Here is a 13,318-nt window from a genome sequence, read left to right on the forward strand (position 1 = left end):
GCAGTGCACACACGAAAAAAAAAAAAAAAAAGGATGCAACAGGCATTACATTGACGCGGATCGAGGTTACCTTGCTCTTAACACTGATTCCTTTCGCAAAAGAACTGAGGCCACCTTGACTAGAAAGCGAGTCGATCACTTGGACGTATTTCACCGGAAATGCCGAATCTGAAATTAAGGAATTGCATCTTTTCCTCCCGTTTTCTTTTCATCTTTTTTTACATCTTTTTTTGCATGTAGCGGAGGCAAGAGTTTTCACGTAACTGAGCTAATTGGTGGCAACTAAATGAATTTTTCGGAGATTTAACGTGGTTCAATTCTCACAACATTTAGATACTAATGTGCAATTATTAGGTACACCCTCGCTTAAAACTCTTCGGATAATTATTACATATTTGCTTGAAAACTGGTATACGTTAGGTAATCGTTAAAACATACGAAGAAAGAGAATTTATTTTGAAATTTTAAATACAACAAAGGAGCCAGATAATATATTAACAAATTTACTAGAAAAATGCATGTAATTTAAAGTTCGCAATCTACTTCAGAAGTTTTATTGAGAATAAAAAAAAAGTGTTTTATGATTTTTGAACGGGAGTGCGTAATAAATAATAGTTGCCAAAATCGTGATTTTCCACGTGGTTGATCGAGTTAATAGATCGTTTATCGAATGCTTTGATCAAACTGATTATGTATTTTCTAACGTGCAATTAGCAGATGTATTTGTCGTAACTTTAATGCAAATTACATACTTGAGTTTCATATGCATTGTATAAATAGTGTCAGTGGCACGTCTGTCAAATAAGACTTAATCAAACAGTAGAGGAATTGGGATCGATAAAGGTAGAATGTTGCAACTACGTGCAGGAAGTTGAATATTGCATCTAATTTCTATCCACGCCGTTTACACTCAATTAACGCAGAGAAAAGGAAAAGAAAATTCGTGACTCCGATCGTTTTGCGCTAAAGGAACTCATAGAAGAGTAAAAATGTTTCGTGGAAAATGGCACTAAAGGATTTTCTAATGTGCACTATCGTCATTAAATATTGAACGAAGAATGGGAAAAGATAAACTGAATTATCAGCTGGAAGAGAAAAGTTTTGCAACTTTACAGCGATAGGAACGAAATAAAGTTCACGATTAGGCGCCAAGTGTTATTTGTCGAGGAAAAGGGGGACAGATTGATGACAATGTCCGCTATTAGACGTCTCCTATAATATAATTTTCCTGATCCACTTCCAACGAGTTCCGCTCGACTGGCATTGAGCTTGATTCGCGATACTACAATTAATAAGCAATAAACTAGTATATGATGTCTCTTACGTACATTAAGGCTGGTATGATTATATCATCGACCATGCTGAACCACAGAAAAATTTTCTGTTATGTCAATTACACCACTTTTGGGCTTGTTACGATGTTTCGACACTGTTTTAGTTATGCGTAGACGAATTTCTCTTTCTTGCCAAAACTACGAGAATATATTGTATCAATGGATAGATAAATTGGTGTATCTTAATAGAAAGTGCCGTTACTTAATGATGAGAAGTCAGTCTTAGAAGTATTTAGCTTGTAGAATAGAAAGCATCAGTTTGTCATTTGTTAATTATTTATTTGTTTATGCCTAATACAGACACAACAGAAGACATAAAATTTTGTAAACGTTTTGGGTGAAATCGATCACGTAATGCAAAAATTCCGCCACCGCCTTCAGCCAGTTACGCAGTAACGAATGATATATCTTTGACATAATTTTTTCCATTTTAAAGCACAATTTACAGCCAACGTTTATGTAACACATGCATATCTTCAACATTAAGAATTCCTTTTTGCGAATCATTCGGTCGGAAACATTTACGCATCCGATATTCCTACCTCCCGTACTTTTTTATAATCGCCTCATTAGAATAATTTTCTAATTCGTATTATAACACCGCAATTTATACCTAAATTCGTGTAACATCAATTCGTTTCTTTGCGTAGAAACGATTAATTTTCAGTGGTGTCAGAAACATCTGCTTTGACTTCCAAAATACGAACCAGCTTCTCCTTTCTGTCATTTCTGACAATAAAATTCACAAATGTTCACACTATCACCAAGTTTCAACAAATATAACGAGACACTTAAAATTCCATCCACTTTTCATTTCCAATGGCCATCGAACTTTCCTTTAGGAAATTCAACTATCGCACATATGCTCACAGGAAATTCGTGAAAATTTGACAGAATTTACTTTCCATCACCATCTGATTCAACACGTTTCATCCATAATTCAGAAAACGCGGGAAACGCGCACTCGCGCTATTTCTACGATCGTCTACGTAACGGTGAAATGACTAACTGATTGACTCTTCGAATGAATTAATATCGTAATTAAAGACAGGTTTTTGCCATTTCTCGGTCCTAAGTAAATTATATCGAACGAAGCTGGACACGTAGCGTACGCAGTGTGTTGTTACGCAGGCTTGGAGAACGCTTGGAACGGACGTAACCAGAGAGTCGGCCGCTTCCTATCTTTTACGTAACCGTAAAGTCGAGCGACTTTGGCTCTCCCACCCTGTGGCTTTTCACCGGGTGGTTTTGGCCACCTCGGTTGGTCCTTTATAAGCACACATCCCCGGCCGTTCAAAGCCAGAAACGTATCGACATCGGTAAAACATTGGTCTCACGTGTGATCGACGTATAATCGAGCTTCAGTTCGTCTCATTCGATTTTTCCTCTTTCTATCGTTTCTTTCTTTTTCTGCGACCGTGTCGTTTCGTGGGCTCGTCACGTCGAGCAAGAAAATTGTAGTCATTTAAAAAAGAAGAACAGACAGCCGAGCAGGATGCGCTCCCAGACCATCGTTGTGAGTAGAACCTTCGGCCAAGCTTTGTGTGAAGGGTGAACTACCCTTGTGGATCGACGAATACAGTGATTTCGAACGATGTGCTATAAACTTGTAGAATTATACGAAAATTCTTTGTGAACGTTTTACGAATTGATTCTCGTATCAATTACTTTGAGGATTATTTTTCTGGTAATTTTGTTTATGGCTTCGTTTGGAATCCGTAGGAAATTTTGCGCAGACCAAGGTTTCTGATCATATACGTAAATTAGATTAGCTTCATTCTTAGTTTCTGCTTCTTTGTATATTTGTTTTGTCTTCTTACCGATTATTGTAATATTGGTCAGATAATTTTATAATGGTAATAGGTAAATTCATTTCGATAAACGTTTAATTAAAATTAGAACTGCAAACACTTTCACCCTGTCGAGACATGATTGCACGAAGCATGTAGGATGAGTAGTGAAACTTCGAAAAAAAAAAGAGCAAAAAAAGTAACGTCGCGCATATAAATGACACGATACGCCGTGTCACGGTGCACTTTTCGCCTTATGGGCAAATCACAAATTCACATTCGTGTTGCAGCTAATCGTGTTCGGAATACTAGCCGTGGCCTTGTCTTCGCCAGTACCAGGCTACCATGGGTAAGTTGTCAAAATGTTTGAACGTTTCGTATGACTATTTTCACCTGGTATTATCTTCAAAAATAAAAATACAAATTTTTAAACACAAAATTAAGATGCATTATTTTGTTTCTTCTCTTAAGTTGTTTTCTTAACTAACGAAGTATTATCATCTAGAATTTACATATTTTATTATTGTATTTGTATTAGAATCTATAGTTAGTATATTAAAAAAGAAGACAGTCAACTCGTTCGGAAGAAAATTAAACGTATGATTTCAGTTCTCACCAGCACGTCCGTATCCATGTGCCTTATCACGTGCATACGGTTCATCATCATCATGTGAAGAAGATACCAGTGCATCACGTAGAGAAGGTGCCCGTCCCTGTTCCAATTCCTATCCATCACGTGCAAAAGGTGCCCGTTCCAGTGCCAGTCCATCACGTCGAAAAGGTGCACGTACCTGTTCCGATCGTCGAAAAGGTGCCTGTACCCATCCCTGTTCACGAAGAAAAGAAGTGGTGGTAATGGGAGCGCTTCGCTCTTCGGCTTGTTATTATTTAGGTAATTAAAACAAAGAATTTCTCCCTTGCGTCAACGGAATTGAAACAATCAAAATTTTGGTTAGAACGTAATTAACGATTGACAGACATTTAAGTATTTTCATAGCGGAGGGTAAAGAATTTTATTCTCATATTACGGAAATCAGACATATTTTGATTATTTAAAGGAAAATTGAAACGAGGACAAGTGCATAAAAAGTTTCAGTGAAAAACTTGACAGAAAAACACGATTGAATCGAAAATAACCAAAAGCACGTAGAATCGAGGGAAAAATTACGAGAGTAAAGATTTCTTGTCACTTTGTTGCAGATTCTAAAATAAGGGCGTTCGGGTTGCTAATAGAATTTCACCACGCTCCAATTTTATTCTTGCTCAACCAAATCGTTCCCGGAAGTACGCAGAAGCTACAAGAAGGGAATAGTACAAAACGTAACTCGAATTGCCTGCATCATTAGTCGTTTAAGTCTGTAATATAGAACTAATATCACTTGGTATGCACATGTGTGTACTTAGGTTAACATTATTTGTACATACTGTATCATGTTACTTTATTTTTTATACAATACACGTGTTTGTCAAATATCAAATGTACATTTTTTCAAACACCTAAGATCTTGTGTTTTATGTTACAAATAACATTATTCGATAACTTTTATTAACAGTATTTTATTAACACAACATAAGTTCACAACAATGGTTAACGATTATAATACAATAACAATGCAACAACGTTAACGTTAAGAAGTCTTAGAAAGATATCGTACAAGCTCTATAAAACTAGAGAAACTGCACGAGTTTCACCACTCTTCTACGTGATCGTGACCACCATCATCTTCTTCGTGTTTTATGTGAATCTTTTTCACATGCGTATGATGGTGTTTGTGAATCAATTCTGGCACGTGAATGACGAAATGCGTGCTGCGGAGAACGAAACGTTATCGAATATAATGGTCCAGTGTAAAATGCAAACGATAATTAATCGATTGGTAAATAATTACTGTTCGTGATGACCGCCAGGGGAAGGCATCGAAGCTACGAGGACGATTGAAACGACGAGGACAAGAAGGAAGGCCTGAAAAATAAATATAATTAAATACAATAACATATCAAAATACCTGAGAGGGGAAGAAACTTCGTAGAAACGATATAAATAACGCGACTTTAAATGAAAGGTTAATACTACGCGAAATATTTCATGAGTCCGTAAGAGAGTAAATTAATTAAGATTAAGAGCCCCGGTGAAAGTATCTAATGTACGATCAGATCGCGTCGTTAAATGGTGAAATTATCGTGTCGTTGAGGCACGCCTCTTATTGTTCCTTTCATCGTTAAAGCCATTCTTCCTAACGACTTGCTGCTTCCATAGAAAACAAGTTGACGTGCAATTGACCATACGCATGTGCGCGTTTAACTCAAGTATGAATTTAAAAGATACCATGAACATTACTATGAATAAATATTTCAGAACTATTTCACGGCTACGTGTATGTGTGTATAGTATGTTTTCGAAGAAATGTACGGTTTTCTTCTTCTCTCTTTTATAAATTTTGTCTGTGAAGAAGTTAAGCAAAAGTCACGAGGATGTTCATTCGAAACATTCAACAAATATCCAATCGTCCTATTAAATAATTTTTTAAACTAAGAGAACACGACACCGCGTTTCGAAGGTCAGCTAATTTTTGGAATTCACTCGGCGTTATTTTTGACAGACGCGTAATTTTTTGTCGAAGTAAATCAAGGTCACCGAAGAGAATCGAGGTGATTAACACCCACTTGCGCTCGGAGTTTCGCCATTTTCTGCCTCGAGTCTGATTGCTCCAACGTTGAACTCCGAGTGTATTCCAAGACTGTTGCTCTTCGGGTACTAAAAGCTGGAATCCTGGCAAGCCTTATAAACGGAAGCATAATCAGTGAACGGTACAGGAACGAGCAAAATAGTTCCTGCGTGCACCCCACCCAACCCTCTACTCGCTCTCACTTGAGATTATATGAAATTTCACGTGCCCCTTCTATCATTGTCGTAGACACCTACTTGTCTCTCGTGTGAAAGATATCGCCCCAGTAGTGTGAGTGTAGTAGATCATTGATTTAAGAATAAAAAAAGACAAATGTAATCGAGATGTATTTATTTACTACGGAAGAAAGAAATTTCGCGAATAATTCGAGATACAAATCGTTTAAGAAGAGATTGGAGTATTCCTCTTGTCTAATAATCTTGTCTAATAATCTGCTTGTTAAGGAGAAAGCAAACATTGTAAAGAATTATAAATACTTATGATTTAAAAAGAGATCAGAGTGTACTTTATCTAATAATTTTCTTTTAAGAGAAGAGACATTTTAAATTGAAAGGAGACATATTCGTCTCTCATAGGCAATGTACTGATACAAACTTGAGAAATATAAAAATTATTGAATTGCGAACGACTTTACGTAATCGTATTTGCGAAACAGACCTTTTACAATGTTTTCTATTACCATAACTTCTATTGTAATCAATTGCGTTGCTTGCTCTAACAACTTAGCGAGCAACGACTTTTCAAATGCTTTACTATCGACATTACGCTAATTTACGAGCTTACAGACGTCAGTTTCGCCAGGAAACATTGCGCGTGATCGAATATCTCGAATCCCATTATTATTTCTTCTTCAATGGCCCATTTACGTTCATTGATACGTATTTAAACAGACGACTGAATTACTAGAAAGTTGTAATCGATCTCGTTCGCCTATACTGTTTCGCTATTATGATTTCCAGGGAAGAAAGAAACGAAAGAGAAGGAACGGTGAAATGGCCCTTCGAAAGTGTTCGATCTTTCTGGAACTCGCGTTCACTTTCTCTGTCTTCTGTTACCGCTATCAGAGTAACATTACATTGTCGTAACGTGTCATTTACCGTCGTAATCTTCATCATAAACACATAAACGATGCGTTTTGGTGATTCCAGCAAAGTATCTGTTGGAAATCTTATCGATTCTCTAAACAGTGTAATATCGTTCGATGTCTGGAGAAATTTCGAAAAGCGTTTAGCGTGATCCAGATCTGCATGTATCGATCGCTTTACGCCAATGGTACGAAGAAAGTAAACGGGGAATTATTCTTTTTTCTTTCTCAATCGAATCCCTCCTCCGCTAAATCAGCTGCGCGTCGTACTTCATTTTGTTTTTTCTTGTATGTCTCGACAAATGGGGGACTTCTCACAGTAATGGTACGATCTTGATATTTCTACTACGTGAAAGAGGAATTCCGATGGAGAATTGGATAAACCTAATTGTATGTTGCGTTCTGTTTTATTCGTTCTTTTTAGACAATGATATCGATAATTGTTCATCTTCTGTATTTATAAAGTATAACGATGTTTCATTTTTTTGTATTCAAATTTTATGAACCGATTTCGCCCGCGAACGTCAAAACGAATGTGCGTGTTTAAGATTGGAGAGTGTAAGTACTCACGCGTACGGTGTATCTCGTGTAAATTAGCGTAGAATTTTCTGTTATATCAAATGAAAATTTGAACGAATTAGCAACACGTCGTTTCTTTGGAAGTTCATAAGCATAGTTAATGGCTGTGTCGGAAAGTGAAGAATCTCGTATACGCACTTTTACAAGATCTCAGGCTAGAAAGTTTAATTTTCATTTCAGACAGAATAGATCCATTTCAGGCAATTGCTTTATCTATTCGCCGATTTTTTACGTTTGTCTACTTTCACAATTTTGTTATGCAAACGATCATCTTCTGAGAAACAGGAACATCCTGATAACAATGAGTTCGTCCACTTCTGTCATTCGTAATTTCGAAAGTTCTGTGTATGAAAAAGAATATATAAACAATTGTTATATGTTGTATGCATGTTAAACAATTATTGTACAGGTTGGTTCCATTTAAAAGAATGATTTGATCGTTGTTTGCACATGCACCATTGCGCTTTAAAAAAGAAAAATTGATGCCACGGATGTAGTACTCTTTGAGCCATTCATCTTTCTTATTCGACGTTTTTCTCTATCTGCACTGGTAACGGAATTACAGTCTGAAACAATTGCATAGACCACACTGTTACAAGATTAATATTACGTTTTGTGTGATATATTACCACATAGTTATAAAAGGAAAGAAAGTAACAATAAGGAAGTATTGACCGAATCTCAAAAGATTCAGACGTTCTAAACAATCCCTGTATTTTAATACCTTGTCTCGACGAATTGTTTATACGGCCATTGATCTCGAGGCGCTGTTGCAAAACGAGAAAGATTCTCGGCGCAGACTATCGTAGATCAAGGACAACATCCGTGTTACTTGCCATACGAACACCTAGAATCGTGCGAGTGAAATCGTCCTCCTCCGTGTACCGTAACATCTACTCTCTTTCACTTTTCGCTTACTTTCCATTTCGAACTAATCCTAGACGTTCTGAAGCAATTATCGTTCCAGAAAAGTTACTCCATTATGGCGAACAAGCTCGCAGCGATCGACAGACATCATTCGCCCGTTTCCCGAGATCAATATCCTTGATTAATTGCTTCCTACGATAACTAATGACCATGTTGGTTTGAAACCATGGGAATTTCCTGGCTGTTAAATGGATCTACGACCCTCTACGGTGATAAAATACATTTACTAGGTTTCAGTAGCATCTTTGGATCCATTTGAACACAAAGGAACTTTAGCGTTCAATTTGGGCATCCAGATTTCAATTGTTATCAAGAAAACTTTTTAAGAATTAACTTCACAGAGTGTTTGATAATAAAGAAGCGACGTTAGTAAGTAAGTGTTAATTTTTTCAGAATTTTTGGAAGCCAGGAAGATTAACAAATTTTCGGATGGACAAAATTAGATCTGTAAACGAAAGTAGCGTACTAAAGAGGATTCGATATTGCTGAAAAAAGTAGGCTGATATTTTCAATTATATGTAACTTATGATGCACTGATTTGCTTCAGCTGTAGGTATATCTCACGATTGAAGTTGAGGTTGTAACGAGTTTTAAAACACGAAATTGTGAAGAAGCGAGTTAGGTAAACTAGTGATTTAATAATCATGCGTATGGCAAGTGTAAGAAATATAAAACAGCAAATGTTTTCACTTTTCACTTATGGGATATAAGGAAAGACTCATGACTTACAAAATACAAATAAAACAATTTATTAAAGATAACAGTAAACGAATAGTATTTACACAACGTATAATATATACAAAACACAATAGCTGCGATGAATAAAATAATCAGGTAAATGCGTCGCAGTTGCGAAGCGCACGCGAGTAGTCATTAAAGACTAACTAATTATAAAACGCAGTCATGCAGGATTTACACGAAACTGTACGAACGGTCGATCTTCTGGTGATCGAAACTAATGTCATGTAATCCATAATACACGAATGAAATATTCTTCCTCGTTCCTAAATTCTCGGTAAATTATTCTATCGTTAATCCAATTCATATACGATGTACCGACAGATCCGTTTAATCCACTTAACATGCTAAATCGACATTGCAAACGTTATGACGATACTAATTCCGTTCGATCGAATTTCTAAACTTTCCATTTTCTCTGCTGCGTTTAACGGTAAACGCCAACTCGTTTAAAAACGAAAGTGGAAATGACAAATAGTTTCCTCGAAGTATCTCGAGGAGAATCAGGGGAAATCGAAACGATCGTTGTGAATTAGTGTCCTGCTATGTAGCAGTGAGTGTTGTCGATGAATCGCGATCGACAGTCACGTGACGTTAATGATCGCGTGATGAGAACGCGGCACGAGGAATAACGCGATCATCACGATGTCGGAAATCGGTCAAACCGACCGATCGGAAACACGACATTGACTCGTCGATCGCTATTACTTTTTCTTGTGATAGCCTGAGAAACCACCGCCATGGCCGCCACCACCATGACCGCCACCACTATGACCGCCACTTGAGTACGAATCGTAACCACCACCGGAACTGTATCCATCTCCGCCTCCACCGTGCCCACTGAAATAAAGATTTAATTATTAAGATATAACGTGGTTGCAAATGAAAACGTTAAGCGCGAAATTACGCTCAGGAAATATAAAGACGCTTTCAATATCAAGGTTAAGAGAAATACTAAGGAAAAGAACATCTTATTACCTGCTTCCGAAGCCGGAAGATATGCTGTTACTAATAGCATGGTGTTCGATTCCACCGAATCCACCTCCTCCGCCGCCACCACCGTGGCCACCACCGAATCCACTTCCTCCAAAACCTCCTCCGCCATGGTGAGCATCAAAACCTCCACCACCACCTCCATATCCACCGCCACCTCCATATCCACCGCCACCTCCATATCCACCGCCACCTCCATATCCACCGCCTCCTCCAAAACCTCCTCCGCCATGGTGTGAATCGAATCCACCACCGCCGCCTCCATAGCCACCACCGCCTCCATAGCCTCCACCGCCACCATGGTGTTCGATGATCAATCCTCCGCCACCACCCCCACCACCGCCACCTCCATAACCTCCTCCACCATGGTGTTCATCGAAACCGCCACCACCGCCTCCGAATCCTCCACCACCGTGGTGTTCGATAATTGCCCCTCCACCACCGCCACCTCCAAATCCTCCGCCACCGTGGTGAGCATCGAAACCACCACCACCGCCTCCATAGCCTCCACCACCGTGGTGTTCGATGATCGCTCCTCCACCACCGCCGCCTCCATATCCTCCACCGCCTCCAAATCCTCCACCACCATGGTGAGCATCGAAGCCACCACCGCCACCGCCGCCTCCATATCCTCCGCCACCGTGATGTTCGATGATCGTTGCTCCACCACCACCGTATCCACCTCCTCCTCCAAATCCTCCGCCACCGTGATGTTCATCGAATCCACCACCACCGCCTCCATAGCCTCCACCACCGTGGCCACCACCTGAACTGGATATTATAATGTCTCCGTGTCCACCTGCAATGATATTTTTATTCGTTCATTTGGAAGTAATCTAATCTAAAAAAAGATGCTATTTTTTCTTTCCTTTAACGATACTTTGTCTGGTAAGAATTTTATTCAATTATAAATTTCCCTATAATTAACTACAAATTGTTCTACGATAAAAAAATAAGAAAAAGGACCTTAATACGAGTATTTTCTAAAAGGGAATGCTATTTGTAGAAGGTTGATGCATGAAATTTTGAAGCCAAAGTAAAGAAAAGGACGACTAAAATGGGATTTCTAATAAGATCACGGTCAACGTCCAACCTTGCAAAAGAGAATCGCGAAGTACGAAGACACGGTTACGGTAATGAAGTATGCGGATGGGTTTGTAATGTTGCACGTGTGTGTGAGTGAACGTAAGACGAATTCCCGGCTTCGAAACGAGCCGGAAGTGAAAAGCAACGAAACGAGTTCTACGGCTACGAAGGAGCGCGAGGGGAAACAGGGGACGCATTCTCTGCAAATCAACCAGATATCGCTATTGGTTAAAGAGAACGTGAGAAGATGCTCTACTCTACCATTATCTCTTACGACTCGAGAAACGCAACAAGAGCTTCTGCGTGCGTTTTCGATGATAGTAATTTTCATCAAATTGATGAAAATTCTTTGCTTATATCCTTGCTATGCTTGCTTCGATAAAAATGACAGTAATCATTTTGACACATTTCCAATTCGAAGTTTTACCTCCGAATCCTCTGCCACCTCCGTGGCCACCTCCACCGTGACCACCACCTCCAATGCTAATGTGTCCACCTCCAAAGCCACCTCCTCCGTGGCCTCCGAAACCACCTCCAAATCCACCGCCAAATCCTCCGTGACCACCACCGCCTCCGTGGCCTCCACCTCCTCCAGGCGAAGTGACTATTATAGTCTGATCGCCACCTCCACCTCCTCCTCCATGATCATGTCCACCGTGATCTTCGTATTTAATAACCTTCTTCTCGTCATGCTGTATTATCTCCGGTACGTGGATTCTGATATGTACGCTGAAAAGTTAATGGTTGAACATGGATATTAAGATTATTATCTTTCTTATGGTAATAAGATTTTAATGGTGCCCGCGGCCACGTGTAATTGCTAATGTGTACTTACTGCTCTTTGCCAAATGTGGCAAGCGCGACGGTCAATATCGCCGCAAAGATCAAGCACCTCATCTGCAAATAGAACAACTTCATTAGTACATTTTTTCCTCCTTTCTTTTTTTCTGTAGAATTATGGAGGATTGAAAATGGGTGGCCAATATGTGAAATTGACATTTTACCCCTGAGAAAGGCAAAGCCATATAATAACTTCTATTCGAATTATATAACAAATTCTATGAGATAATTTACGTAAACCAATGAGGGCCGTGGGAACTCAAAATTTTCTGTACCTTTTCCCTATTTACAGCTGATAATCCGGGTTTCTTACAATGAACTCTTTGGTCTTTTTAAAATTATTCCAAAATTAACCTTCTGTAGAATTACGAATTGCCATCGGCAATTTCACGAATCTATCGTTCTAGTATCGTAAGAGTGACCTCTATCGTATCATCTCTTCGATTCATTGATAGAAGAAAATAAATCATTCTCCAATTACCTATTGATTATCTTGCTATATTCATAAGTATATCATCACGAATACGATATTAAAACACGACTCGATTATTCAGCCAGTAACCCATCTATAATACTCTACTATCCTAACATCACGAAGACACTCCACCACTCAATCATCGATCTAACCATCCCCCAGATCCAAACTTATCACAAATGTAACTCCGATAACTTGAAACTCCCTAGTCGCGTATCACAACCGCGTATCGAATCTCGCCATCACAGATCCGTCACCCAAAATCCAACAGATTATCTCATCAGCACGAATATCCTTGCTTCTTACACTGATCCTGAGCTGCATGGTGCACCAGGTCCCTTCCTGTCCCTTTCTCGATCAGCTCGATTCTGTGGCCAGGAACACACTGTCATATATATCCAGCAAGGATCCTGGCTATATATATAGCGAGGCCGAATGAAGTACCGGAAGAGCGAGGCAGGTGGGGAGACGATGAAGATCGGTTTGCCCAACCAGCGGAGGAGACTCGAATCGAAGGTGGCCGTGTTCGAGCTCTCGTGCACACCGGCCACGCTTCGAGCCTACACGTTCCAAAAGCAATCGATGTATTGTACGTATTCGTGTGTGTGTGTGTGTGCGTGTGCGTGTGTGAATACATGGAGAAACGGCCGTGACCCAGAGACATCAGAGAAATTCGCGCTTCGGGCGGTTTTCGGCATTGCTGTCCTCTGGGGTAACCAGGAAATCGCCGATGGCCGAGCTTCTGGGACCTTCTTCGGAGAGGAGATGTAGAAACGGACTTTTCT

The 13,318-nt window shown here is 39.4% G+C and overlaps 3 protein-coding genes across 3 annotated transcripts; all 3 read right to left on the minus strand.

Moving 5' to 3' along the window:
- Positions 1 to 4,812: 4,812 nt before the first annotated feature.
- Positions 4,813 to 6,648, minus strand: LOC126868563 (uncharacterized). Its single transcript, XM_050624154.1, is given in 6 exon segments — positions 4,813 to 4,933; positions 5,014 to 5,087; positions 5,451 to 5,493; positions 5,881 to 5,982; positions 5,984 to 6,024; positions 6,595 to 6,648. Coding segments are annotated over 6 exon segments (435 nt in total).
- A 2,486-nt stretch (positions 6,649 to 9,134) lies between these two features.
- Positions 9,135 to 10,262, minus strand: LOC126872673 (uncharacterized). The gene is made up of 2 exons (XM_050632803.1): positions 10,118 to 10,262; positions 9,135 to 9,979 (listed from the first exon to the last, which is right to left on the minus strand). Exons 1-2 carry the CDS (start codon positions 10,251 to 10,253, stop codon positions 9,780 to 9,782), a joined length of 336 nt encoding a protein of 111 aa, XP_050488760.1. The 5' UTR covers positions 10,254 to 10,262; the 3' UTR covers positions 9,135 to 9,779.
- Positions 10,263 to 10,445: 183 nt separating this feature from the next.
- Positions 10,446 to 13,063, minus strand: LOC126868570 (uncharacterized). The gene is made up of 5 exons (XM_050624168.1): positions 12,840 to 13,063; positions 12,054 to 12,115; positions 11,646 to 11,947; positions 10,564 to 10,931; positions 10,446 to 10,487 (listed from the first exon to the last, which is right to left on the minus strand). Exons 1-5 carry the CDS (start codon positions 12,855 to 12,857, stop codon positions 10,446 to 10,448), a joined length of 792 nt encoding a protein of 263 aa, XP_050480125.1. The 5' UTR covers positions 12,858 to 13,063.
- Between the last annotated feature and the right edge of the window lie 255 nt (positions 13,064 to 13,318).

Source organism: Bombus huntii, chromosome 1 (genome assembly GCF_024542735.1).
Source record: "Bombus huntii isolate Logan2020A chromosome 1, iyBomHunt1.1, whole genome shotgun sequence".
NCBI lineage: Eukaryota > Metazoa > Arthropoda > Insecta > Hymenoptera > Apidae > Bombus > Bombus huntii.